Genomic DNA, 23,457 nt, shown 5'->3' with positions numbered 1-23,457 from the left:
CGCCGGGAAGGCACTCGGGCGAGAAGATGAGGCTACTTTTGCATCCCAATACACCCACCACCAACATGGTTTATTTATGGCGCCAAACAAAGCAACTCGCAGCTGCCCCGGAGGCTTCTCTGCCCGAAAAGGTCTGAACAGGCCCCGACTCCTCAGCCCCACAGCCCCGCGGCCCGGCCCGGCCCCGCTCCCGCCTCGCAGCGCCCGGCCGCGGGGGCGGCCCCGGGGGACGGGGCGCTCAGCCCCAACCATCGCGAGAACTGCGGGGGACCCCCGCGCGCGCGCCCCTTCTCGTCCCGCCCCTTCCCCTTCCAGCCAATGGGAGCGCGGGGGCGGCAGCGGAACAGCCAATCCCCATTCCTCGGGGCCACGCGCCTGCGCGAGCGGGGTCGCGCGGCGGGCTGGGCGTCTCCTCGTGGGGCCGGGCGCGCGGCGCCAGGTGCGTGCGGGGCGGGGCGGGGGGCGCGGGCGTTGCCATGGCGACCGCGGGCCGGGGTCATGGCGGCCGCGGCCGTGCGGGGAGCCCGGGGGGGGCGGCGGCTCCGGCCCCTCCCGAGGGGAGCCCGAAGGGTGGGGCGGGCCGGGGGGTGGCCGCCTCATGGCAGGGGGGCCCGGCTTTGCCTCAGCCGCGCTGCTCTGTCAGCCCCCGCCCCGCGGCATCGCCCTCTTTTAAAGCCGTTTTCTTGGACTTTCTCCCCTTCCTTGGCCTCCTTCCCGCCTGACATTCGCTGTTCTTGCTTGTCCCTCAGGTTTAGTGTGAGTGGGGGCGTGGAGGGGGCACAACAGAGAGGAAAGGTAAGGCCTTGAGGTGCCGGGCATCCCCGAAGCTGTGGAACACCCCCCCAGCAGCATGTCCGGCCCTGTTTGCTTCCCAGAATTGCTTTTGGAAAGCCAGCCCTGCCTGCGGAATCGCCTGCTGGGGCTGAAGTCAGGCAGATGGAAGCGAGCCTGTGTCTGAACGCCTTGGCCTGGCGCCTGTCAGACGATGCTGGCTGCTCTGTGAGTCGGTGGTTGGGATACAGACCTCTCCAGGCCACGTCGGGTCACTCCCTCTCATTTTTCACAAAGCACGAAGCTCACGGAGAATCACAGCATGAAATAAAAACCTCTGGTGTATTTTAACCCACATCCGAGGAGGCTGAATCTTGTGTTTGTAACGTCAGCACAAACAGGAGCAGGGCTCACTTCCCTTGCGCCGCCGGTCCCCCTTAGCTCGGAATCCCGTCCCTTTCCAGGACAGTTTTGATCAGCCTGCTCCAGTTGTGACTCCCACGTGGAGGGACAGAGCCGGGGAATCAACCAGGGACGACTCATTACCGTCCTTTTGGATTCTTCTAGAAGGTTTTAAACTATAACATCACGTTGTCTTATCCCAACACCTGAAAGGAACAGTCATTTAAAAAGGAAATCTGAATTACGCCCTCACTGGTGGTCGTTCTTCTCAGCACTAAAAATTGGTGAGCAATGAATTTGTACTTGCTTCTTTATAGGATTTGAGGGGGGCTGTTTCAGAGGAGCAGGACACACTCAGTTTTCACTTTCCTTAAACTTTAAATATTTAACTCGCACGGGCAGATGTAGCTTTGCTCATCTGTTAGCTGCTGAGCTTGGAGACTTCCCCATCCCTTCAGTGGAGAGTTGGTGGAGAAAACATCTAGGTTTTCCAGAGGGTTTCTTCAGTCTGCGGTCCGGTGCTGGCAGAGCAGCACAGTCATGTTTTGCAGCACAGTGGCAGGGTTTTTGTGAGTACATGCTCGTGTGAGCCTTGGCGTGCACTTTGTTTTGGCTTTAGCTTTTTTTGGGATTCATCTTTATATTTCAGGCATTTTTGCAGCTGGGTGTGTCATTTCTACGTGACATATGGAATTGTGAGGTGGCGACTTGGGGCTTTGTTCCTTGCTGAAAATCTCAAGGGCTTTAGGATAAGTTAATTGATTTGTGGAGGGGAAGGAGGATTCCACAAACCCATGCAGGGACTCTGCAAGCACAGTGCCATTCATACAGCTGAGGAGAGCCAAGAACCCGCTGCGTTTGATGTTTACACTCGTGCTCCCCCTTGTAGTCTAGCTGGAAAATTCCAGGAGGAGGAAGAGTGGAGGGACGATTCTTATCTCACTCTCCTTTGAGGGCCGGGTGCTGCCGGGTCCCTGGGTGCTGTGCCCTGGGGCAGCCGTGCTGTCCTGAGGTGACGCTATTTAACTTCAGTTACCTCAACCATGCTGGTGTGATCCGGCTCCCCCTGGAGAGCAGAGCCTGAAATCTGAGGAGAAATAAGCACTTTTTTGGAGACAGAGGATAACTAGGTATGTTTTCTGATGTGTTTTTTTTTCCTTGTTACCTATCTACGTTCAATAGAAATGAAGTTTATGATGTTAAACGACTGTTTCTTGGTAACTATAATTATAAAAGGTGTTTTTTCCTGAGTTCAGAATTACTTTAGAGATGTCCTTAGTGCTTGAGTGGATCTTAAAAATGAAATTGATGACTCCATCAATTAATGCAACAAGCAGAATGGGAGCAGCTCAGGCAGGGGAACACGCCAAACCTGGGAAGGCCTAGGCAGGAGTTTATGAGCAGGCTTGATCCTTGGGTTTTAGTGGATAACTGACAACCAAAAGCCAAAATAAACTTTAATTACATCCATAAACTAAGCGGGTTGAGAAACTGGGGAAGATTTTCCCTTTGGCTGCTGGGTGTGCTGCCCTGAAGTAGGGTGAGGGCAGTGGGAGTTCAGCCTGTTGCTTTTCACAAACTTCCTTCTTAAATATTCTGGCTACGCTGTTAGTCCCCAGCTCATCTAAAATGTCTCTGCAGTGCTAATTAAAATTTGGCTGGCTCTCTGGAAGCAGCCTGTTCTTCCAGAAGAATCAACTAATCCAACAGGAGAGATTTGACCCTGCTGAAGAGGAAAAAAAGGGTTGTTTTGTTTCCCTTTGATGTTTTCCATCCTACTGTGCTTGGCTGTGTTCAGTCAGGAGGAGTTTGATGTGACCAGTCGGTCCTCCTGAGACACCCCCTTGGAGCGGATCTTTTTCCAGTGGTTTTGCTCCCTGAAATGATTCACCCCATGGGCAGATCACAGGTGTGCACCTGTGGGGGGCACAAGGCTGCACAGGTTCGTTGCCAGAACAGTGTCCAAGTGCTGTTGGCTTAGAAAACCACAAGGAACAACCTTCAAAGGGGGTTTGAAGCGATGGAGGAGGCTCAGAGGGTGCAAAAACCAGGAGGTGTGAGCAGTTGGCGGGAGCTCCTTGCTTCCTAAATGCCTTCAAAATGTTATCCTGAAATCAAGACTTGACAGTAAAATAAAAATCTGATTATTTGAGGTGAGGGGCAACATATGCCAAGTGGTGTGTTGGGAGGCAGGTTGCAAAGAGCAGCTCTCTGAGGGGTTATAAAGTTATTAGAATGATTTATTATTACTGTAAGGAGAATTATAAAGTTTTCAGAAGGGAAAGGCTGGCAACCAAATGAGTGTCTGCAAGAGGTGTTGTGCCCCGTTCTCATCATCCAGGGCTGAAAGATGACAGGTCCTGAGATTATTAGGACAATTCCTGAAATTATCCTGGCCAACATTTGCAGCACAGCTGAGGTTTCCTGCCTGTAACAGTTCTTAAGGTCATATCCCACTGCCTGTAGATGTACAGATAATCCTTCTCTCATCCCTGGAGAACGAAACGCTCCAGGTGATTTGGTGGAGCCAACAAAAATCTTTTTGTCTTTCTTTCCTCCTGCTGTTTTCCAGCAGCATCTCCTCGGAAGCAGGGAGCGCCTGCTCCAAGGTGCAGGCTCTTGGGAAAGGATGAGCAGCCAAGGGTCTGGCAAAGGATGGTCTGGTACCCCAGTTTGGTACTATTTTCTCCAGTTTTCTTGTAAAGGGAGTTCAGGAAGTGGCTGAGAGCCACCGGGCAAAGTTCAGAGACAAAAAAGTGCAATTCTTAGCCCAAAGGTGATCTCATAAAGATAACAAACCCCAGTGTTTTTCTGCCTCTGAGAAGCTGGCTGGACAAAACTGTCCAGTCTGCTCCCCGCTTGTTGCATGCATGTAGTGACTTTGCTTGTGGTGATTTGTCTACTAGAGAAACTGGATGGCTTCTACGGTGAGCCTGGGTAAAGAGACATTGTTGGAAGATGGAATGCCACCTGCCAAAAAGCCCAGGTAACTTGAATGATACTCCAGTGAATTTCTTCTAACGAGCTTTTACTGTAACCTTGCATTGTTCCTCAAGAGCACGATGCTTGGCACCCAGCCCCAGCATCCTTCCAGTTGCTGCTCCCTAACTGGTATTTTCTTGCACTGTGTGGAACAAAAAAGGCCTTAAAATATCCAAAAGATACTGGATTGCTGGGGTTTTTCTAACCGCTGAGCCAGGATGCTTGTTTGCATAGAAGTTTGCTCCATGGTTCAGCTCCACATGTAGGGTCACCTCGGGTGCGGTGGTCGTGCTTCTTTGCTTGAGTTGGACACCAGTTCCCAGGAGGACAGGCAATTATTCCAATTAATACTATTTTGCTGCATGTAAAGGCTAAATAATTCCACTCTGGAGGCTCCCCATACTAAGAAGTAGGTTGTCTTGCAGTTCTCCAAGTGGGGAGCCAGGCAGGACACTAAGTGGGAACATGCCTAAGCTTCAGTCCAATCAGGGCTGGAGCTGTGGCTGCTGCTGCACATGCTCCAAAATTAAGGCATTGTGGCCTGCAAACCACCAGCTCATTCATCAAGGCAGTTGCCTTCCACTAACCTGATTTATTTACAAGTTATGGAGGGTAGGAGGATAGTTCCTGTGAGGGATCCCTCCTCTGAGGGTTCCAGTGAGTGTGGGAGGAGCACAAAAGAGGCTGGGAGATCATTTTTCCCTTGCTCAGGGTATCAGGGTAGAAACAAGTGTGTTTATCAGCGTAGGAACAGAATGTCTCCTTCAGAGCTGTCACACAGGGCTTTAAGACTTGGGTATTTGATGTTCTTTTGGATTTCAGTCTCTAGGTTTATGGTTGTGTTTTTGGACTAGCTCATTAGCACAAATATTAATTTATTCCTTGTGGGTGAGGCTTGCACCCCCAAAATTAAAGCCCACTAACTTCCTCCAGAAAACTCATCTGTTTTTGTAGGCAGGAGCTGGGGGAGGCAAAGCTCCATCTGTGTGGTGGTGGTTTCCTTTGCCCTTCTGGTTAAATATCACATGTTTGCAGATCAAAAACATTCCTACCTCCCTGGGCTGCTGTTTCCATCCTCCAGGAGGTTGCAGCTGGTTGAGAAAAGCAGCTTGACCCCAGGCAAGACATGGTGGGGAGAAGCACATCTAATGAATTAATAATTTCAAAGCAGGATGCAGGTGTCAGTAAGGAAAATAAGAAAGAAGGGAGAAGGAGAAAGGAGAATGTAGCCCCACAGCTCTTTCATGAGACCCTTCGGGTCATCTGGCCTTCCCAAAGATTGGCCTGGAACCTCCTGCTGATGCTGCAGGGGTGACAGAGAAGGGATTCCTGGGGCAGCAGTGTTTCACGGAGGGGTCTGGAAGGGTCTCTCCAGGGCAGCACTGGGAGGAAGGCATCCCACCCCTCCCTTTATGCTGGGATAACTGGCCCTGCTGGCTTCAGCCCTGTTTGGCACCTTTACACCACTGCATCTTGGCGCCTAACGTGTGCAGCCATGGGTGACATCCCACACTGTTCCCCCCACCCTGCCTCTGTTTCCAGCCTTTCTGCCAGCTTCCAGGTAACTACCATGAACAATACCTCCCTTATTCCAAACTTGAATTGGATTAGTTCAGCTTCAGAAGCATTCCAGGGGGGTATTGGCTTCCCCGGTAACAGGCTCGGTAACAAACCCAGTTGCCAAATGTGTAGTAACAACCTACCTTGTAACTGGGAATTTGAGATGGTGATCCATGGAGCTGGGCTGTCCTCAGCACTATGAGCTGCTCCCCTCATCCTCTGGTTATCAGAGGACCCTAATGGACACGTTGATTCAAAATTTAGGCAGAAGGTACCTTTGTACTCAGTCTGCACGTTCTACCAGCCGAGAAGTCCTTCCTTCTGTGATGGGCTCCTTTCTCCTCTTGCAGGAAGCTGTTGCCAAGCCTCAAAACCAAGAAGCCTCGGGAACTTGTGCTGGTGATTGGGACGGGAATCAGCGCGGCGGTTGCTCCCCAGGTCCCAGCACTGAAGTCTTGGAAAGGGTTAATCCAGGCCCTCCTGGACGCTGCTATTGACTTTGATCTCCTGGAAGATGAAGAGAGCAAACGTTTTCAAAAGTGTCTCCATGAAGACAAGAACTTGGTTCATGTTGCCCATGACCTTATCCAGAAGCTGTCTCCGGTGAGTGTCCTTGTAGTAAACATTCCATACCCAGCCCTGAGCAGAGGACTGTACTTTTGGAAATACCCCAAATGTGGTTCTCCAACATGCCCCCCTGTCTCCAACGGTTCCTCTGGCTACAAGGAACCACCAGTGCAGTTACTGTGCTGGGTTCCTGAGTAATAGCTTAGCTCTGAACACCAGATTTTGGGGTATTTCACTCAGGGTGTGCTGGGAGGGCAGAACCCACCAAAGCCTTGTGGAGATCTTCCAGGAATACATGGGGACTCAACGCACGAGGCACTAAAAGAAGCCAAGCTCTGACCTTTCCTCTCTGCCCCCTCAGCGCACAAGCAACGTCCGTTCCACCTTTTTCAAAGACTGTTTGTACGAGGTGTTTGATGACCTGGAATCAAAGATGGAAGATTCTGGGAAGCAGCTGCTGCAGTCTGTGCTTCACTTGATGGAAAATGGGGCACTGGTGCTAACCACAAACTTTGATAACCTGCTGGAACTGTACGCAGCACATCAGGGGAAGCATCTGGAGTCTCTTGACCTGACGGATGAAAAGAAGGTAAATTATGATGATTTTGTTTGTCAGGGCTGAGCTGGGACAATGCAGGACAGTGGCCCTCATGCCTGTGTAAGGGGATTGTACTCTTGAATTGATATTAGACAAGCTCTGAGTAGAGGCTCTGAGCATTTTGGGCAGCAGTCAGAGGCCTGAAGACAAACACTTGTTTCCAGCCTGCTATGCTTACTAGCTGACATCCACTGCTCAGGAGGAGCCCTTAAGCCTGATATTTCTTTGATGTCTGTCCTTGAAACTCCTGCCTTGGCCTTGCTGACATACCACAGGCCCCAGTTCCACATCAGGTTTGTGTTGACGCTGACACAGAAGTTCCATGCAAGGCACAAAGATGACCTGTCTGTTTTTACAATTTGCTGCGAGGCACTTTTTGTACCTTCTCAGGGCCTCGAGGCTTCCTCCTTACCCTGTGTCCTCTTCCTGAAAGGGCTGGATGGCTCCTACTGGGTTGCTCCGTGTGCTCAGGCTTGTTCTGCATTTGGAGCTGGGAGCTTCCCCCCTCCTGCCCCAGGTCTGCAGTCAGGCAGAAAATCAGACTGTGACACCCCAGCTCTTCACCACTGGTGGGTCTTGTCCTTCGGTCTGCTTGTTAAACACACACCACGTGTAGGTGCTGGCTAGGACTTGGTCTCTTTCCATTCCGACTCATTTCTGCGCTTCACATTTCCTGCGTGACCTCTTAATCTGTGTGGCTGGAAGTACTTACCCTGTTCCAAATCAGCATTCTAATTATTGCAAGCTTACACGAGCTGAGGTCTGCAGGAGTAAACTGAGAGCCTCACAAGTGGCGGAATGAAGGTCAACTGCTGAGCTCCCTCAGAGCTTCTCAGACCCTGGAGAAGCAAAGAAATAAAACTTAGTAGGCTAAAAAATATGCTGATGTAGTATTTATAGAGCTTTCCCCGTTTTCTGCTGAATCCAGTGTACTGAGTTGGTCTCTTCCTGTAAACATTGACCCAAACAAGCTCCATAGCCTGTGATGTAGAGGCTGATGGACTCAGGACCTCTTGAGGAGATGAGAAGGAAGCTGCTTCTTTGAAAGGCTGTCCCCAAATTGGTATTTTTTAACAGCTAAGCTTTCTGGAGGGGTTTTGGTTTTGTGTAGGTGCTGGAGTGGGCACAGGAGAAGAGGAAGCTGAGTGTCCTGCACATCCATGGCGTGTACACCAACCCCAGTGGCATCGTGCTGCACCCGGCTGGCTACCAGAACGTGCTGCGCAACACCGAGGTCATGGTGAGGCAGCTGCCCCTGCCCAGCAGGCCTGGGCGCTACATTGTCCATCTCCCATGCATCCATCTCCATCCCAGTTAACTGGCCGTAGACACAGCTGAGATAAAGACCGGGCTTCACACAGGGTGGTGGGACAGTCCTTAATTTTGTGGGATAGGAGGGATGGATTGTCCAGCCCTCTAAGCTGCCAAAACACCTCATAGGATCATTAAGGTTGGACAAGACCTCTTAAGATCATCTACATTCAACCATAAGCCCACCACCATGCCCACTAAACTGTGTCCCCCAAGTGCTATGTCTACACGTTTTTTGAACACCTCCAGGGATGGTGAGTCCACCACTTCCCAGGGCAGCCTGTTGCAAGGCCTGACCACTCCTTCTGTAAATAAATTGTTCCTAATATCCAACCTAAACCTCCCCTGGTGCAACTTGAGGCCATTTCCTCTTGTCTTCTCCCCACACTTGAGTTGAGGACAGTTGAATAGGGGCAGAGTCTCCCCAGTGATCAGGCATATTCTGTCTCTTGTATCTTGTGGAGATAAAAACCTTGACGAAGAACATCTTTCCCTTTTTTAAAGCGAGAGATTCAGAAGTTGTATGAGAATAAGTCATTCCTGTTCTTGGGCTGTGGTTGGACTGTTGATGACACCACGTTTCAGGCCCTGTTTTTAGAGGCTGTGAAGCACAAGTCAGACCTGGAGCACTTCATGCTGGTGAGGAGGGGAGACGTGGACGAGTTCAAGAAGCTCCGGGAGAACATGCTGGACAAAGGGATTAAAGTCATTTCCTATGGAGACGAATATGCCGACCTGCCTGAGTACTTCGAGAGGCTGGCGAGTGAGATCACCACGCGGGGCCCCACAGGTACAGGGGGGGACACGGGCTGCACAGGGGGGATCTGATGTGCCCTCTGTCCCCACAGTCACCTCGGGGATCTCCTCACACTGTTCTTCACAGTCACTGTGAGCTTTGGAGCGTGGACAGGGTTAACAGCCCCAGTTGTCTGGGCTGTATTAATCTTTAAGCTTTTGTTGTTTCCCCAAAAAAATTGTCTGCAAGTGCAGCTGGATTTGGGGGCTGTTTGGATGAAATCCCTGTATGTTCTGATGGTTTAAGCAGCTCTCACACATACAAACATCATTTGTCATGTGCAGCTACCATTGTTTATTGCTTTTGTAGTGAAAGGGCATTTCAGTCTTGTTGACCTTCATGTTCCTCAGCCTGAGCTAAACCTTTAATGTTCATGAGACCTCACTAATAAATCATAAAAATGGGGGAGAGAAGCAAGTTTGCTCATCAGAGCCTTCCTAGAACACCTGTCTCCCCATCCTTCCTCTCTCCTAGGTGTGCCCAAGGAAGGACAGCAGCTGAATGGCTCCGCTGCTGAGATCAAAGGTGAGACCCTCCCCAGCTGAGAGGTTTCACCTTTTCCCGAACCGCCAGGAGCTCCGTGGATTCCCCGGCAGGTTTGCAGAGCCTTTCCGTTCCCCCAGGAGGCAGCACTTGAGCACCGGCCTCTTCCAGAAGCTGTGCCCACACCAGGGGAACTCCCAGAGCTCCCACTCCAGGGCAGAGCTGACGCTTCCAGCCATGGGGACACCTCAGGCACCAGCTGGAGCCTCCTCAGATGGACGGACAGACAAGATGGCTGGTTTTATGTTGGCCTTGTTCATGCACCCTGAGGGAGCTGCAGCCTCTAATTTCATACTTAGTGCTTTTGTATTCTGTACTTTCCATTAAAAAAAATTGAAACTTGAGCTTTTTTTTTTTAACTTAAAGCTCTAGTTTTCTAGTCCTGTCTTTCTACTGTACAGTCTTTTGTATGTCACAGCTTGGATTAAAGGCCTGTTCACTCCACCTTGGGCTGGTGTGTGATTTACACACCCTCTACATGGGGGCAGGAGCTTGTCAACCCTCCCCCAAAAAAAGGAGGAAACACATCCTGGCTGGAGACAAGTTATTTATACACAGAGAACAAATTATGAAGTTTATTTTATATAAATTATGTGTCTTAGCAGACAGCATTTGATTTATTGCACTAGAGCACATCTGCAATACAGAGCTACAAGACACCAGAGAGAGGTTTGTATTACTCAGTGTAGCACTTCCAGAGGCACTCGAGGGGTTGGAGAAAGGGTGCAGGAAAGCAGCAAGAAGCAACCATCATCTTCCAGTATTTTCTTTCTTTTTCTTCCTCCTTTTTACTAGCAAAGAGGAGACAGGGCCATGATTAGGGACCAAGGTGCTGCAGCTCTCCAGCTCTGCTCCAGGTACCCTGCTCCAGCATCCCGGCGCCGACAGAAACGGGGACCTTAAGGCAATTTAGCATCTCCCCTCCCAGCCCATTTTTGGTTTATCAGCTTCGGTGGAGCTGCCACCAGCAGTGACATGAACAGCCACTTCTCACTCGCTCCTGCTCACCTCTTGACACAAAAGTCACTCCTTAAGCTGGTCTTAAAAAAAACAGATAAATCAAAAGCAGCTCAAAAAAATCACCTTCCAACTCCCCAAAATAGCCCAGCAGGTCCTTGGATAGCCCCTGCTCTGTGCAGCACCAAGAATACAAAGCTCTGGGATCAGCCTTCCCACAAGGGAGCCTGTGTCACTTCCAACAGAAGGAAGGAACCCAGGGGGAGGGTTTTTACTGGATACAAGAGCTTTTCTCCAAAAAAAAAAACCAAAACAACAAACCCCACCCCTCACACCAGTGTCCCTTCATTCTGTCCTGCACTACATGGGAAAGACTAAAGCATGTTCTTCTCGGCCATCTGCAAACAGCAATTTGGTGGATGTGGTTTCTTCTTCAGGCCTTCATGAGCGCTGCAACCACAGCCTTGGCGTTAAGGCTTCGCAGATCACAGTAGGTTTGTCCAGTACCAACAAAAACAATGGGCTTGCTTGTGATGTAGGTCATGGAAATGGCAGCTCCCACCTGTTGACGAAAAGAAACATCCCTTAAACTTGCAAATCCAGCTCAGAGGAATGTGGGGGAAAAAAAGCTCATCAGGTACAGGTTAGGAGGTGATCTGATAAAGAGCTGCTCCATGGAGAAGGACCTTGGAGTCCTGGTAGACAACAAGCTCTCCATGGGACAACAGTGTGCCCTTGTGGCCAAGAAGGCCAATGGTATCTTGGGATGCATTAAGAGGAGCTTCTCCAGCAGGTTGAGGGAGGTTCTCCTCCCCCTCTACTCAGCCCTGGTGAGACCTCCCTTGGAGTGTTGTGTCCAGTTCTGGGCTTCCCAGTTCAAGAGGGACAGGGATCTACTTGAGAGAGTCCAACAGAGGCTGCGAGGATGATGGAGGGACTAGAACACCTGTCATATGAGGAAAGGCTGAGAGACCTGGGGCTGTTCAGTCTAGAGAGGAGAAGACTGAGGGGGGATCTAATGAACGTCTATAAATACATGAGGGCATCAAGAAGGCAGGGACAACATCTCATCACCTGTGCCCTGTGATAGGACAAGGGGCAATGGATTTGAACTCGAGCACAGAAAGTGCCACCTCAACATAAGGAAGAACTTCTTTCCTGTGAGGGTGACAGAGCCTTCTCTGGAGACTTTCAAGACCTGTCTGGGTGCCTCTCTGAGTGATCTGCCCTAGTTTTTTTTTAGTCCTGCTCTGGCAGGGGGGGTTTGGCGGTCCCTTCCAACCCCTGACATTCTGTGAGTCTGATTCTATTCAGCCTCCTCCAGGCTTTCCTGATCCCTCCTTTCCCTATGGAAATCCAACTGCTAAATATTAAATGGCTTAAATGCAAGAGAAAGATGGAGGACAGCCTTGTGTTGGAGAATTCCTGTCTCTCCCACTCCAGACACCAGCAGGAAGCTCCACACTGAGCTGCCCCAAAGGCCTCCTTACCTTGTCATCGATGGTGTCGAACTTGGTGAGGACGATCCCGTCGATGAGCCGCGGCGTCTGGGCCATGGAGTGATCAGCCAGGGCCTTGTTGAACTTGACCTGAGAGAGAGAACAGATCCAGCAATGGTCCCAATGGAAGTGTTTCCCCCCTCGGCCCTCAACCCTTCAGGAAAGATGCTCACCAGCTGATCCACAGCCTCGTTCCCTACCAGCGCTTCCCCAACGAACAGGACCAGGTCAGGAGCATTGACAGCGATGAGTTTGGCCAAGGCCGTCATCAGGGGCGCGTTGTCCTGCATGCGACCCGCCGTGTCCACCAGCACCACGTCGAAGCCCTGGTTCCGAGCTGGGAAGACGAGGAGACAACGCTCAGTGAGACAGTCCTCCATCACCGCCAGCTCCCACCAGCAGTCTTGCCACCAACCATAGGAGATGGCCTCCATGGCGATGCCGGCGGCGTCCTTGCCGTAGCCCTTCTCGTAGAGCTGCACCATGGTCCTCCCGCCGTGGCTCTCCGGGGGGTGCAGCGCGTTGAGGCGACGCGTGTGGGTGCGGAGCTGCTCCACCGCCCCCGCCCGGAAGGTGTCACAGGCCGCAATGAGGACACTGAAACCGTTCTCGATGAGCCAGAATGAGATCTGGAGGTGGCCAGAGATCAAATAAGCCCTGTTAGCAGCCTCAGTCCAACTTCAGCGCTGCTCCTACACAACCAGGATGGTGGCCTACCTTGGCCAGGTTGGTGGACTTCCCGACGCCGTTGACACCACAGAAGGTGACGACGTAGGGCCGGCGGTGGCGCTGGGCGTCCATGACGTCGCGCAGGACGTCGACGCGGCGCTGGGGCTGCAGGATCTGCACCAGAGCCTCCTGCAGGGCCTGCTTCACTGTTGAGGTCACGGCTGGGAAGGAAGAGATGAAGAAAACCCATCACGCCCCGGGAACACTCCTGAGCCCCACACCACAGGGAAGAAGCCAGACGGCTACTTACTGGTGAATGTTCCCATCACCTTCCCTTCCAGTTTCTTGGCCACAGACTCGCAGAGCTGGACTGCAATCTCTGCTGCCACGTTTTTAGCTTTAGGAGAGAAGAGAGAGGTCAGCCAGCACTGCCACCGAGGTTACGTGTGGTTCCTGTGGGCAAGAACAGCCCAAACCATGGGTGCTGTCCCACACCAGGACCTGCTGGGAACCACCTCAACATTACCCCACTCACAGCAAATCCAGACCTACCGATCAGGTGATCCTTCATCTTCTCCAGCACAGGGTCCATGTCCTCTCTGGTCAAGCTCTTGGAGCCCACCAGGCCTTTCAGCATGCCAAACATGCCCCCCAGGCCACCCTTCTTCACACTATGGAAAAGCAGAGGAGTTACCTCAGGGTTCAAGGAGGGACAAGATGCAAGAAGAGCCCACCACAAACACACCAATTTGCCCTCTGTTTTACTGGTTAGACTGGAACAGAAGCTGCACATAAGAAATCAAGCAGTGGGGGCTGCAGGAGCCTCTACCTGGGTTTTGAAGGGTTCTGAAGAACCTTCTCCTCTTCAGCCTCGTCCTCACTCTCGTACTCAAGGTCATAGAGGCGGCCAGGCTCCCGATTTCGATCCCCCAGGGCCTGCAGGGGGAAAAAGACACACCCTGAGAATCAGCAACCACTGACCCTCCTCTCCCCCTGCCCACAGTGAGTGTTGTCAGCAGCTCCATGTGGGATCTGCGGTTTGAGCCCCCCAGCTTGCTCCGGCTGCAGCTAGCGCTGCTGGAGAGACCTTTTTGGCCAGAGGTTTTGGGGCTGGGCGCTGCCCTCCCCATGTCTCACTCCTCCTCAGCCGGCTGTGGAGACTGGGCTGGGTTTGCAACTCCCAGCTGAGCCCACAACACCCCCCAGCTGCTCCTCACTCTGTCAGGGTCAAACTCCTCGGCAGGACAGGCCTCGGCGCTCCCGTTGGTAGCGGGGTTGCTGTAATCCAGCACTTTGGCATTAGAGTTCCCCAGGTCCCACACTCGGGGCTTCTTCCCCTTCTCCTTCTGCACCTCGGGCTTTGGGGACTTGCTGGAAAGAAAAGCAGAGATAGGTTTTGTTGGGGGCAGTGAAGCTGCAGTGATCACCTCCTTGGAAATGGTGAGAATTAAGAGCCTAGATTACCAAAAAAAGCAGAAATTAAGGCTAAACTTGGCAGGTTCAGTCTCTGGAGTTTATCTCCACTTTCACCCCGTGTCAGATGGCTTCACCTTAAGCCAGGTGGTGATGCGCTGCTGCTCACAGTGAGGAAGCCTCAGCAAGGAAAAGTCTGGACCTCTCCAGGGATTTCTGGGTCTTCCTGAGAAGGGCTCAGGCTCAGTTACCCCCCCAGGGCCCCCAGTGCTTCCAGCAATCAGAAAAATTAGGAAAAAGGAAATAAAGACTAGGAAAGCAAGGTCTGACTTTCCCGAAGGAAGGAGAGACTCTGCTGTGGCTGAGGGACACCAGGTTTGAAGCATGGCTAGACTGAGCATGCCCTGCTTCCCCACCTGGATTTCTCTCCTGCTTTCATGTGTCTCCTGAAGAATTCCTCTCGGTTCTTCTGCAGGATCTCATCCTTGGTCAGCTCCTCCCTGTCCCCAGCTGGGGAGGGCTGCTGCTTCTCACCCACCGATGCTTTCCCAGATGCTGTGACAGCTTCAGCTCCTGAGGGAAAGAGCCCCAGGATGAGCTCAGACCAGCTCAGGAATATTTATTTCCCTCTCACATGTCTCTCCCATCAACTCACCCTCTTTTTTGGAACCTTTGTTCTTCTTGGTTTTGACCTTCTCCTTTGGTTTCTCCCCTCGGGTTTCTATCATACACTTGACAGTCTTCTGGGACTTGAGAGACTGCTCAAATGTCTTCATCACCGTGGGAGCTCGGACTTTGCTGCTCTCCTCTGCATCCCTGGGGCAGAGAAACCAGCCCGTGAGTCCCAGTTCCAGCTCTACCCCCCAGATACCCCGGTTCTACATGGAAATGGGAGAGGAAAACCAGGCTCTGCTACCGAAGGAGGCGCATGAAGTCGTCTTTAAAATCAAAGGTGCCGTTGAGGAGGCCCAGGGCGCCCTTCTGCTGGAACTCATTGCGGTACTTGTCCCTGAACTCCTTGTGAACATCATCTATCAACTTGTCCACATAAGTGAGAGTCAGGATCTTCTGAAAGCCCACCTGCAAAGCAGCCCAGTCAGAAACCATCGTAGAATAGAATAATGGAACATCTTGGGTGGGAAGGGGCCCCTAAAGGTCCTCTAGTCCAACCCCCGACAATCAGCAGGGCCATCTCACACCAGGCCAGGCTGCTCAGAGCCCCATCAAGCCTGACCTTGAATGTCTCCAGGGATGGGGCCTCTACCACCTTTCTGGGAAACCTGTTCCAGTGATCCACCACCCACACATTGAAGAACTTCTTCCTAATGTTCAACCTAAATTCACCCTTCTCTAGCTTGAAAACCATCACCCCTTGTCCTATCACTGCCCTCTCTAATGAAAAGTCCCTCCCCAGCTTTCCTGGAGCCCCTTCAGGCACTGGAAGGTGCTCTAAGGTCTCCCTGGAGCCTTCTCTTCTCCAAGCTGAACACCCCAACTCTCTCAGCCTGTCTCCAGAGCAGAGCTGCTCCAGCCTCTGGTCAGTTGATCATTTTCATGGCCTCCTCTGGACCTGCTCCAACAGGTCCATCTCTTCCATCCCATTTCAATTCATCCACCTGACAATGGACCTCAACCCTCTCCATGAGATACAGAACTCTTCGATTTCAGCAGCCTTCAGACTGTCTTCTCTAGCCTGACCTCCTGGGCTTTTCCATACGCTCTCAAAAAGGCACAGGGAATGAAAATGGCTCAGCCCAGAGTTTCACTTTCGGAGGGGACAGGGATGAAACAGGGGTTGAGTGTTTCGTGGCACCAAGGCCACGTCGGCAAAGAGCTGAAAAGCTTTTTGCTTATCTCTGGGCACCCAGTGAAGGTTGTGGGCATTGAGAGATAAGGTGCAGGGAGAGCCTCAAAATAGCCCCTCCTATCATAGAGTGACATGTTTCTGGTTTGTTTTTCTTTGTTTTTAAATAGATTTGATCAGATTTAGAAGTTTCATGGAGATGCAGCAGCCTGGCCAGTTTCTATCTAAGGTTTCATGACTTGTAACCCCATGGTAGATGATTACAAGAAGCTGCTATCGTGCTAACCAGGGGACACCCAGGTCCCCCCAGCTCCCTCGGAGCAGCTGGGATCACCCCAGGACCCTGCTGAAGCCAGGAATGACCACAGACCCACATCTCCCCCCGTTCTAGGGCAGCCCCCCGCTCTGGGGGTCTGCAGGCTCCCCGGAGGTGGGTGGAGGAGGTTGCTCACCACAAACACCAGCTCAAACTGGTTGTCCAGTTTGTACTTGAGCGTGAGGGCTTCATGGGTGAAGGAGTTGTTGCCACCTCGCTCCTGGGGAAGAGGAACCATTGGAAGGGGGGTGCCAGCAATGAGGAGACCCACTCCCCCCAAACACTGGCCCAGCCCACGCCCCCCACCGCACAGATGGCCCCATCCTTACTCCCCCAAAGAGGGTGCTGTCCCCCCAGCCAGGCAGTCCCACCCACACCTCCCCCTTCTCAAGCAGGTGGTGCCATCCCTCACCCCCCCCGGTAGGTGGTCTCTGCTGCCCTCTCATCAGGTAGGTGCTCCCACCCAACTGCATCCCCCTCCCCAGGCAGGCAGTCCCACCTGCCTCCCCTCACCCTCCTCAGGAGGTCAGTCCCACCCAAACCCCCACTTTCCCAGGTACACCCTCTCCAAGCAGGTGGTCCCGCCCGTGCACTCCCCCCGCACAGGCAGGCGGTTCCACCTCTCCCGCCCCCCCAGCTGTGCGCTCCGGTCCGTGTGTCCCCCCCAGACAGACGGTCCCAACCGCCCCCCCTCCAGGCAGATGGTCCCACCTGTTCCCCCTTCCTCAGGAAGATGACCCCGTCCAACCGCTCCCCCTGCACGGGCGGGCGGTCCCGCCTCTCTGCCCCCCCCAGCAGGAGCTCCCGGCCGCGTCCCCCCGCTCCTCAGGCAGCGGGTCCCTCCCTCCCTCCCGCCGCGGCAGGTGCCCCGGCGCCCACCTGCAGCAGGACGGAGCGGATGAGGGCGTTCACGGGGGCGGTGGCGGCGGGCCCGCGGACGCCCTGGAAGCACCAGAGGACGAGGCCGCCCTTGCTGAAGATGGTGAAGAAGTCGAGCATGGCGGCGGCGCCGGGCCCGGCTCCGCGCACACGTCGCACTGCCCCCGCGCTTCCGCCGGAAGCCGCCGCTGATTGGCGGAGGAGCCAGGAAGGGCGGTACCGGTGACGAGCCACCGGCGAGGAGGCGGGGCTGGGGGGGCGTGGCCACGCTGAGCGGGTGGGCGTGGCTATGCTGCCGAGGGGGCGTGGCCAGGCATGCTGGGCGCGCGCCGCGCTCTGGGCCGGGCCCGGGGGGTCCCGGGGGGGTCCCGGGCCCCGGGGGGGGGTCCCGGCCGCCCCCTCCGCACCGCCCCCCCGCTCCGCACCGACATCTTCCGCCGTGAGAGCCGCGGGGGCCTGGGCACCGGGCAGGCGGGGCCGGGGGGCGGCGGGCATGGCGGGGGGGGCGAAGGGCCGGGGGTGTCCCGGGGAAGGGGGGGGGGGGGGAGACTGGGGGGGTCCCAGAGAGGAACTGGGGAGTCATGGGGGATCTGGGGGGGTTCTCAGAGGAGACCGGGTGGGGAAGTTTTATGTCACTAGGTGGGGGCGTCCCAGAGGGGTCTGGGGAGGTTTATGGGGGTCTCAGAGGGGACTCGGGGACATCTCAGGGGACTGAGATGGGTCCTGGGGGGTCCCGGAAGAGCCCGGGGTGGGGTCTGAGGGAGCTGGGGGCTCCCGGAGGGGACTAGGAGGGTTCAGATGGATCTGGTGGGGCCACTCGGGGAACTGAGGGGCACTGAGAGGGTTCTGGAGGGCCCAGAGGGGTGTGGGGCGTTCAAAGAGGGGAGTGGGAGGTCCAGGGTGGGGGTTGCCAGCCATGCCCCCTCCCGCCATGCCTGGCAGCCCCCTCCCCGCTATTCCGCCAGAGCTGGGGCCGGCTCTGAGAAGCCTGGGTGAGACCCTGAAGAACCAGGTGCCATCTTCGGGGGGTGGCGGCAGCTGGGGGGGCTGGACCCCTCCGGGAATGCCCAGTGGCCCAAGACCCCCTGAAGAAGCCGACGTGGTGGTTGTGGGGGGCGGCGTGGTGGGCTGGTCGGTGGCCTACTGGCTGAAGGTGCTGGAGGGGCGGCGGCACGGCATGAGGGTGCTGGTGGTGGAGCGGGACCCCACGGTGAGGCACCCCCGCCCCGGGTGGGGTCTGGGACCCCCACACATCCCTTATTTTATATCAGTTTTGCTCTGGGGGTCGATCTTTCTTTTCAGTATTCCCAAGCCTCCACCGTGCTGTCAGTTGGGGGGATCCGGCAGCAGTTTTCCCTGCCGGAAAATATCCGGATGTCCCGGTTCTCTGCCAGCTTCCTCCGCAACATCAACGTATGGGGGTTATTGCCTGGGGGGGAGATCACTTATGGGGGAGGGTCCAGTCCTGCTTAGTGATGTCCCCCCACTTACAGGAGCACCTGGGGGTCCCAAACGAGCCCCCCATTGACATCCAATTCCAGCCCTCGGGATACCTCTTCCTCGCCTCTCCGAAGGATGCTGCTGCACTAGAAGCCACTGTCCAGCTCCAGAGGTGGGGGACACACATGGGGGGGGTGCGGGGGGGTTTTGGGGGGGCAGTGTTGTCTCATCTTGACCCCCTCTCCCTGCATGTGCTGCCCCAGGGAGGAAGGGGCACAGGTGGCCCTGATGTCCCCCACCCAGCTGAAGGAAAAATTCCCATGGATGAACACGCAGGACGTGGCCGTGGGGTCCTATGGTAAGGGGTGGGGGGTGCACTGAGGTGTGGGGGGTGCATGGTGGGGCATGGAGACCACCCCCCCCCACATCCCCATCCCCTCAGTGCATTCTTCATCCTCACTTTAAGAAATAGGGGGGTCCAGTCCTTCCTAAATTGGGGGGATTTTTCCAGGGGGGACAGGAGTGTCACATGTTTCTTCCACCAGGTTTGGAGAATGAAGGCTGGTTTGACCCCTGGACCCTCCTCAACGCCTTCCGCCGCAAAGCCGTGTCCCTGGGGGTCTACAGCTGCTCCGGGGAGGTGCGAGGTGAGAAGGGGGGGACAGCAGGATGCCCCCCCGTTGTGGTCTAGGCCATGACAACAAAGAACCAGCCACGTGGCTGCTCACTCACCCCACACACACACTGGGATGGGGAGGACAAAGGTCAACGACAAGCTCATGGGACAAGGAGAGTTCTTCACTGATTAAAGTCGCAGCAAAATAGACTCAACTTGTTCCCCATTTCTCTGTCTCCTTCCCCCCAGCAGCACAGGGAGACAGGGAAGTGGGTTTAGTCAGTTCACTATTTGGTGGTTCTGATGCTCCTTCCTCCTCAGGGAGAAGAATTCCTCAAAGTCATAGAATCACAGAATGGTTGAGGTTGGAAAGATCATCAGGTTCCAACCCCCCTGCCATGAGCAGGGACACCTCCCACCAGACCAGGCTGCACAAGCCTCATCCAACCTGCCCTTCAACACCTCCAGGGAAGGGGCATCAACAACCTCCCTGAGCAACCTGTTCCAGTCCCTCCTACCCTCATGGTGAAGAGTTTCTTTCTGATGTCCAACCTAAATCTCCCCTCTTTCAGTTTAAAACCATCACCCCTTGTCCCATGACTACACACCCTGGTGAAAAGCCCCTCCCCAGCTTTCCTGGAGCCCCTTCAGGCACTGGAAGGTGCTCTAAGGTCTCCCTGGAGCCTTCTCTTCTCCAGGCTGAACACCCCAACTCTCCCAGCCTGGCTCCAGAGCAGAGCTGCTCCAGCTCTCAGGTCATCTTTGTGGCCCTTCTCTGGACCCTCTCCAACAGCTCCGTGTCCTTCCTGTGATGAGGGCTCCAGGACAGTCCTCCCCTGCTTCCCCATGGGATCTTACCCATGGGAGAAGGTCCTTCACGAACCTCTCTGACATGAGTCCTTCCCACAAGGTCTCTCAGGAGCTGCTCCAGCGTGGGCTGCCCACAAGAGTCACGGGCTTCTCTGGGAACAGCCACCTTCCCTGGTGCAGGGTTCTCTAGGGCTGCAGATCCGGGGAGCAGAGTCCAGGGGCTGCACATCCACACTCACCCCTCCGTGTCCCACCGTCCATGGGTGCAGGGGCAAAGCTGCCATCTCTCTGTGGGCTGCAGGGGAGCTTCTGCTTGGGCACCTCGTGCCCCTTCCTCCTCACCAACTTTGGGATCTCCACCCTCTGCTGTCAGATCTTCTGTCAGTTTGTTCATCTGATTGCAGAAGCAATTAGAAAGTTTAACAATCAGGTTAGATTAGAAGGTCTAATGACCTGGCCTCGGCCACCTCAGCCAGGGGAACTTTTAATAGGTTCTTACAGAAGTCACCACTGGGGCCCCTCTACCAAACCCAGGACCAAACCAGCACCCCTCATTTCATCTCTCAAACCCCTCCAGGTTTTGTCACCTCAGCTGAGGACCTGATGCCACCACTGGGATCAGAACCAGAGACTGCCCGCATCAAATATGTCCACGTGAGTGTGTGTGTGTCCCCCTTACCAGCCCCGGGGATCCCCAGGACCATCCCTGACCCTTCCCATCTGTGTCTGCCCCCCAGATCCACATGCCAGACAGCCTGGAGTACCAGCCCGTGGCCTGTGCCATCGTGGTCAACGCCGCCGGTGCCTGGGCTGGGGAGCTGCTGCAGGCCAGGGGGCTGCCCGGGGGGCTGCGCCAGCCCCCCCTGCCCATCCAGCCCCGGAAGAGGTGCAGGAATGGGGGGGGATTTGGGGAAGGGAGGGGGAATGTCCTGGCATCACCACTTGGTTTGGGGTGACCCTCAGGGCCTTGAGGGGCGATCGCAGTGTGGTAGATGAAGCCCAGCACTCTTTTATCTGTGGGGGTGGAAAACATTGGTGTTTTTTTTGGAGGGAAGGAGAATCACATGCTGGCAGCCCCCACCCTCTGTGCTCAAATGTGGGGAGGTCAACCTCTTCATCCTTTTTTATGGGGGGTTCACCTCCTGGTACCCCCCACTCCTCTGAGGGTGAGGGTTGAACTTGTCAGTGCTTTATTTTGGGGAGGTGGGTTAAGTCCTGGGACCCCCTGGATCTTCAAGGCAGGGGGTAACTCCCCCCCTTCATCCTTTCTTTTTTTTGGGGGGTGAACCCCTGGGTGCTTTTTCTTGAGGCGTGGAGCACCCCTCCATCTTCATGGGTGGTGGGGGAGAACCCCTTAATCCTTTTTATTTAGGGGGGGTGAACACCTCGGTGCTTTTCTTTTTGGGGGGCACTCACATCCCAGCACCCCCAACCCCTCTGTCTGCAGGGTGGGGCATGAACCCCTTAATCCTTTTTCCTGGGGGGTGGAGGAGCCACCTTCCATTACCCCCCCACCTCCACTCTCCTGAGGACCAACCCCTCAACGCTATGCTTTTTGGGAGAACACCCCCTTCTTCAGCCCCTAGACCCCCCCACCTTTGGGAAGCAGGGGAGTCAGCCCTCTATATTTGGGGGGTGCCCCACAGATACGTCTTCTCCTGGCACTGCCCTGACGGCCCCGGCCTCTCCTGCCCCTTCCTCATCGACACCACCGGCGCTTATTTCCGCCGCGACGGCATCGCCGGCAACTACCTGGGTGGCATGAGCCCCTCTGAGGTGAGCCCAGGGAAGGGTCCCTTCACTTCTTCCCCTCCATTATCGATTATTTTTTTTAAATAACCCCTCCCCCATTTGATTATTTCGCAGGAGGAAGAACCAGATCCCAGCGATCTCTCCGTGGATGATGGTTTTTTCCAGGAGCGGGTCTGGCCGCTCCTGGCTCGGAGGGTCCCGTCTTTCGAGTCCCTCCGTCCCCGGGGATCCTGGGCAGGTTATTATGACTACAACACCTTCGATCGTAACGGGGTGCTGGGGCCTCACCCCAAACTGGAAAATCTCTTCTTAGCTGCTGGTTTTAGCGGTCACGGGTTGCAACACGCCCCTGCTGCCGGGCGGGCCGTGGCTGAGCTGGTGGTGAAAGGGAGATATGAGAGCCTGGATCTGCAGAGGTTGGGCTGGAGGAGACTGGTGGAAGGGGAACCTCTGGAGGAGGATGGGGTGGTGTGAGGGCAGAAAGGGGAGACTGAAGCACAGCCCCCAGGAAACTGAGGCAGGGCCCTTGGGAGCCAGGCTGGAGGTTGGTGTTTGCTGCAGAAATAAAAAGGATGGATGAGGAGTGTGGTGGGAGCTGAATGGGGGGTTGAGGGGATTCCCCCTGCAGCCCTAGTGCTCCCACTATCCTCCCTGTCTCACTTTCCCCAGTATTCCCCAGTCCTAGATTCCCCCAGCCCCAGTGTCCCCATTATGTCCTCGTATTCCCAGTTCCGCTGTTCCCGTGATCCCCCCAGAGTCCCTATTGCCCCCTCCAGTGTCCCTCATCTCTACTGTCCCCAATCCTAGTGTCCCCCTGAGTGGCCCCCCTACCCCTCACTCCCTCCCAGTGCCCCCATTATGTCCTAGTGCCCATACTCCCTGTGTCCCCACTATCCCTCATCTTTCCCCACCCAGTATCCCCATGATGTCTCCATCAGCCACTCCCTGTGTCCCTCCCCAGGGTCCCTATAGCTCCCCCAATGTCCCTACTGTCCTCACTTCCAGTGTCCTCACTGACCCCCATTCCCCCCCCAGTGTCCTCGCTGTGTCCCCATACCCCCAGCCCCAATGTCCCCTTGATCCCCCTGGGTCCTATTGCCCCCCCAGTGTCCCCAGCCCTGCTGTTCCCACTCCCATTGTCCCCCACAATGTCCTCAGTGCCCCCATTCCCCCCCCGCCTACAGTGTCCCCTGCTCCTGTATCCCCATTTTTCATCCATTATCCCCCAGTGTCCCCAATATGCTCGATTGCCCCCCACCACTGTCCTCAGTGTCCCCCCAGTGCTCAGTGTCCTCATTAGCCCCATTCCCAGTGTCCCCCCAGTGTCCCCCTCCTGTCCCAGTGTCCTCATTAGCCCCATTCCCAGTGTCCCCCCAGTGCCCAGTGTTGTCATTAGCCCCATTCCCAGTGTCCCCCCCACTGTCCCCCCAGTGTCCCCATTGGCCCCATTCCCAGCGTCCCCCTCCTGTCCCAGTGTCCCCATTGGCCCCATTCCCACTGTCCCCCCAGTGTCCCCATTAGCCCCATTCCCAGTCTCCCCCCAGTGTCCCCCCAGTGTCCCCCTCCTGTCCCAGTGTCCTCATTAGCCCCATTCCCAGTGTCCCCCCCACTGTCCCCCCAGTGTCCCCATTAGCCCCATTCCCAGTGTCCCCCCAGTGTCCCCAGTTACCCCCAGCATGGGACGCCCCCCGGCGGCGGGTCCTGCGGGCGGGCCTCACTGCGCATGCGCCGGGGGCGGGCGGGGCTCTGCGCATGCGCCGTGGCCGGGGGAG

At 55.2% G+C, this 23,457-nt stretch overlaps 3 protein-coding genes across 7 annotated transcripts; 2 read left to right on the top strand and 1 right to left on the bottom strand.

The window, feature by feature from the left end:
* The first annotated feature begins 360 nt into the window (after positions 1 to 360).
* Positions 361 to 9,974, top strand: FAM118B (family with sequence similarity 118 member B). Of its 4 annotated transcripts, none has more exons than XM_051638608.1 (9): positions 361 to 439; positions 750 to 795; positions 876 to 1,457; positions 4,080 to 4,159; positions 6,066 to 6,318; positions 6,644 to 6,871; positions 7,992 to 8,120; positions 8,696 to 8,981; positions 9,462 to 9,974. In XM_051638608.1, exons 4-9 carry the CDS (start codon positions 4,089 to 4,091, stop codon positions 9,530 to 9,532), a joined length of 1,038 nt encoding a protein of 345 aa, XP_051494568.1. In that variant the 5' UTR covers positions 361 to 439; positions 750 to 795; positions 876 to 1,457; positions 4,080 to 4,088; the 3' UTR covers positions 9,533 to 9,974. The 4 variants fall into 4 exon arrangements, with proteins under 4 accessions (XP_051494568.1, XP_051494569.1, XP_051494567.1 ...); XM_051638609.1 differs by having other exon boundaries at positions 750 to 1,457; positions 9,462 to 9,512; positions 9,611 to 9,974; XM_051638607.1 differs by adding an exon at positions 2,206 to 2,303 and having other exon boundaries at positions 750 to 1,457.
* A 100-nt stretch (positions 9,975 to 10,074) lies between these two features.
* On the bottom strand, positions 10,075 to 17,231 carry SRPRA (SRP receptor subunit alpha). The gene is made up of 14 exons (XM_051638606.1): positions 17,068 to 17,231; positions 16,325 to 16,408; positions 14,985 to 15,148; positions 14,724 to 14,884; positions 14,485 to 14,641; positions 13,873 to 14,026; positions 13,485 to 13,591; positions 13,208 to 13,326; positions 12,966 to 13,052; positions 12,704 to 12,876; positions 12,402 to 12,615; positions 12,160 to 12,323; positions 11,978 to 12,076; positions 10,075 to 11,049 (listed from the first exon to the last, which is right to left on the bottom strand). Exons 1-14 carry the CDS (start codon positions 17,185 to 17,187, stop codon positions 10,921 to 10,923), a joined length of 1,932 nt encoding a protein of 643 aa, XP_051494566.1. The 5' UTR covers positions 17,188 to 17,231; the 3' UTR covers positions 10,075 to 10,920.
* A 138-nt stretch (positions 17,232 to 17,369) lies between these two features.
* On the top strand, positions 17,370 to 22,349 carry FOXRED1 (FAD dependent oxidoreductase domain containing 1). Of its 2 annotated transcripts, none has more exons than XM_051638697.1 (10): positions 17,370 to 17,506; positions 18,033 to 18,277; positions 18,370 to 18,480; positions 18,561 to 18,679; positions 18,771 to 18,865; positions 19,053 to 19,154; positions 20,511 to 20,587; positions 20,671 to 20,819; positions 21,580 to 21,709; positions 21,800 to 22,349. In XM_051638697.1, exons 1-10 carry the CDS (start codon positions 17,383 to 17,385, stop codon positions 22,157 to 22,159), a joined length of 1,512 nt encoding a protein of 503 aa, XP_051494657.1. In that variant the 5' UTR covers positions 17,370 to 17,382; the 3' UTR covers positions 22,160 to 22,349. The 2 variants fall into 2 exon arrangements, with proteins under 2 accessions (XP_051494657.1, XP_051494658.1); XM_051638698.1 differs by having other exon boundaries at positions 17,473 to 17,506; positions 18,010 to 18,277.
* The last annotated feature ends 1,108 nt before the right edge of the window (positions 22,350 to 23,457 follow it).

This window comes from Apus apus, chromosome 22 (assembly GCF_020740795.1).
Source record: "Apus apus isolate bApuApu2 chromosome 22, bApuApu2.pri.cur, whole genome shotgun sequence".
NCBI classification, from domain to species: domain Eukaryota; kingdom Metazoa; phylum Chordata; class Aves; order Apodiformes; family Apodidae; genus Apus; species Apus apus.
Note: the sequence above shows the minus strand (reverse complement) of the source record. Positions and strands in the feature narration are given on the sequence as shown.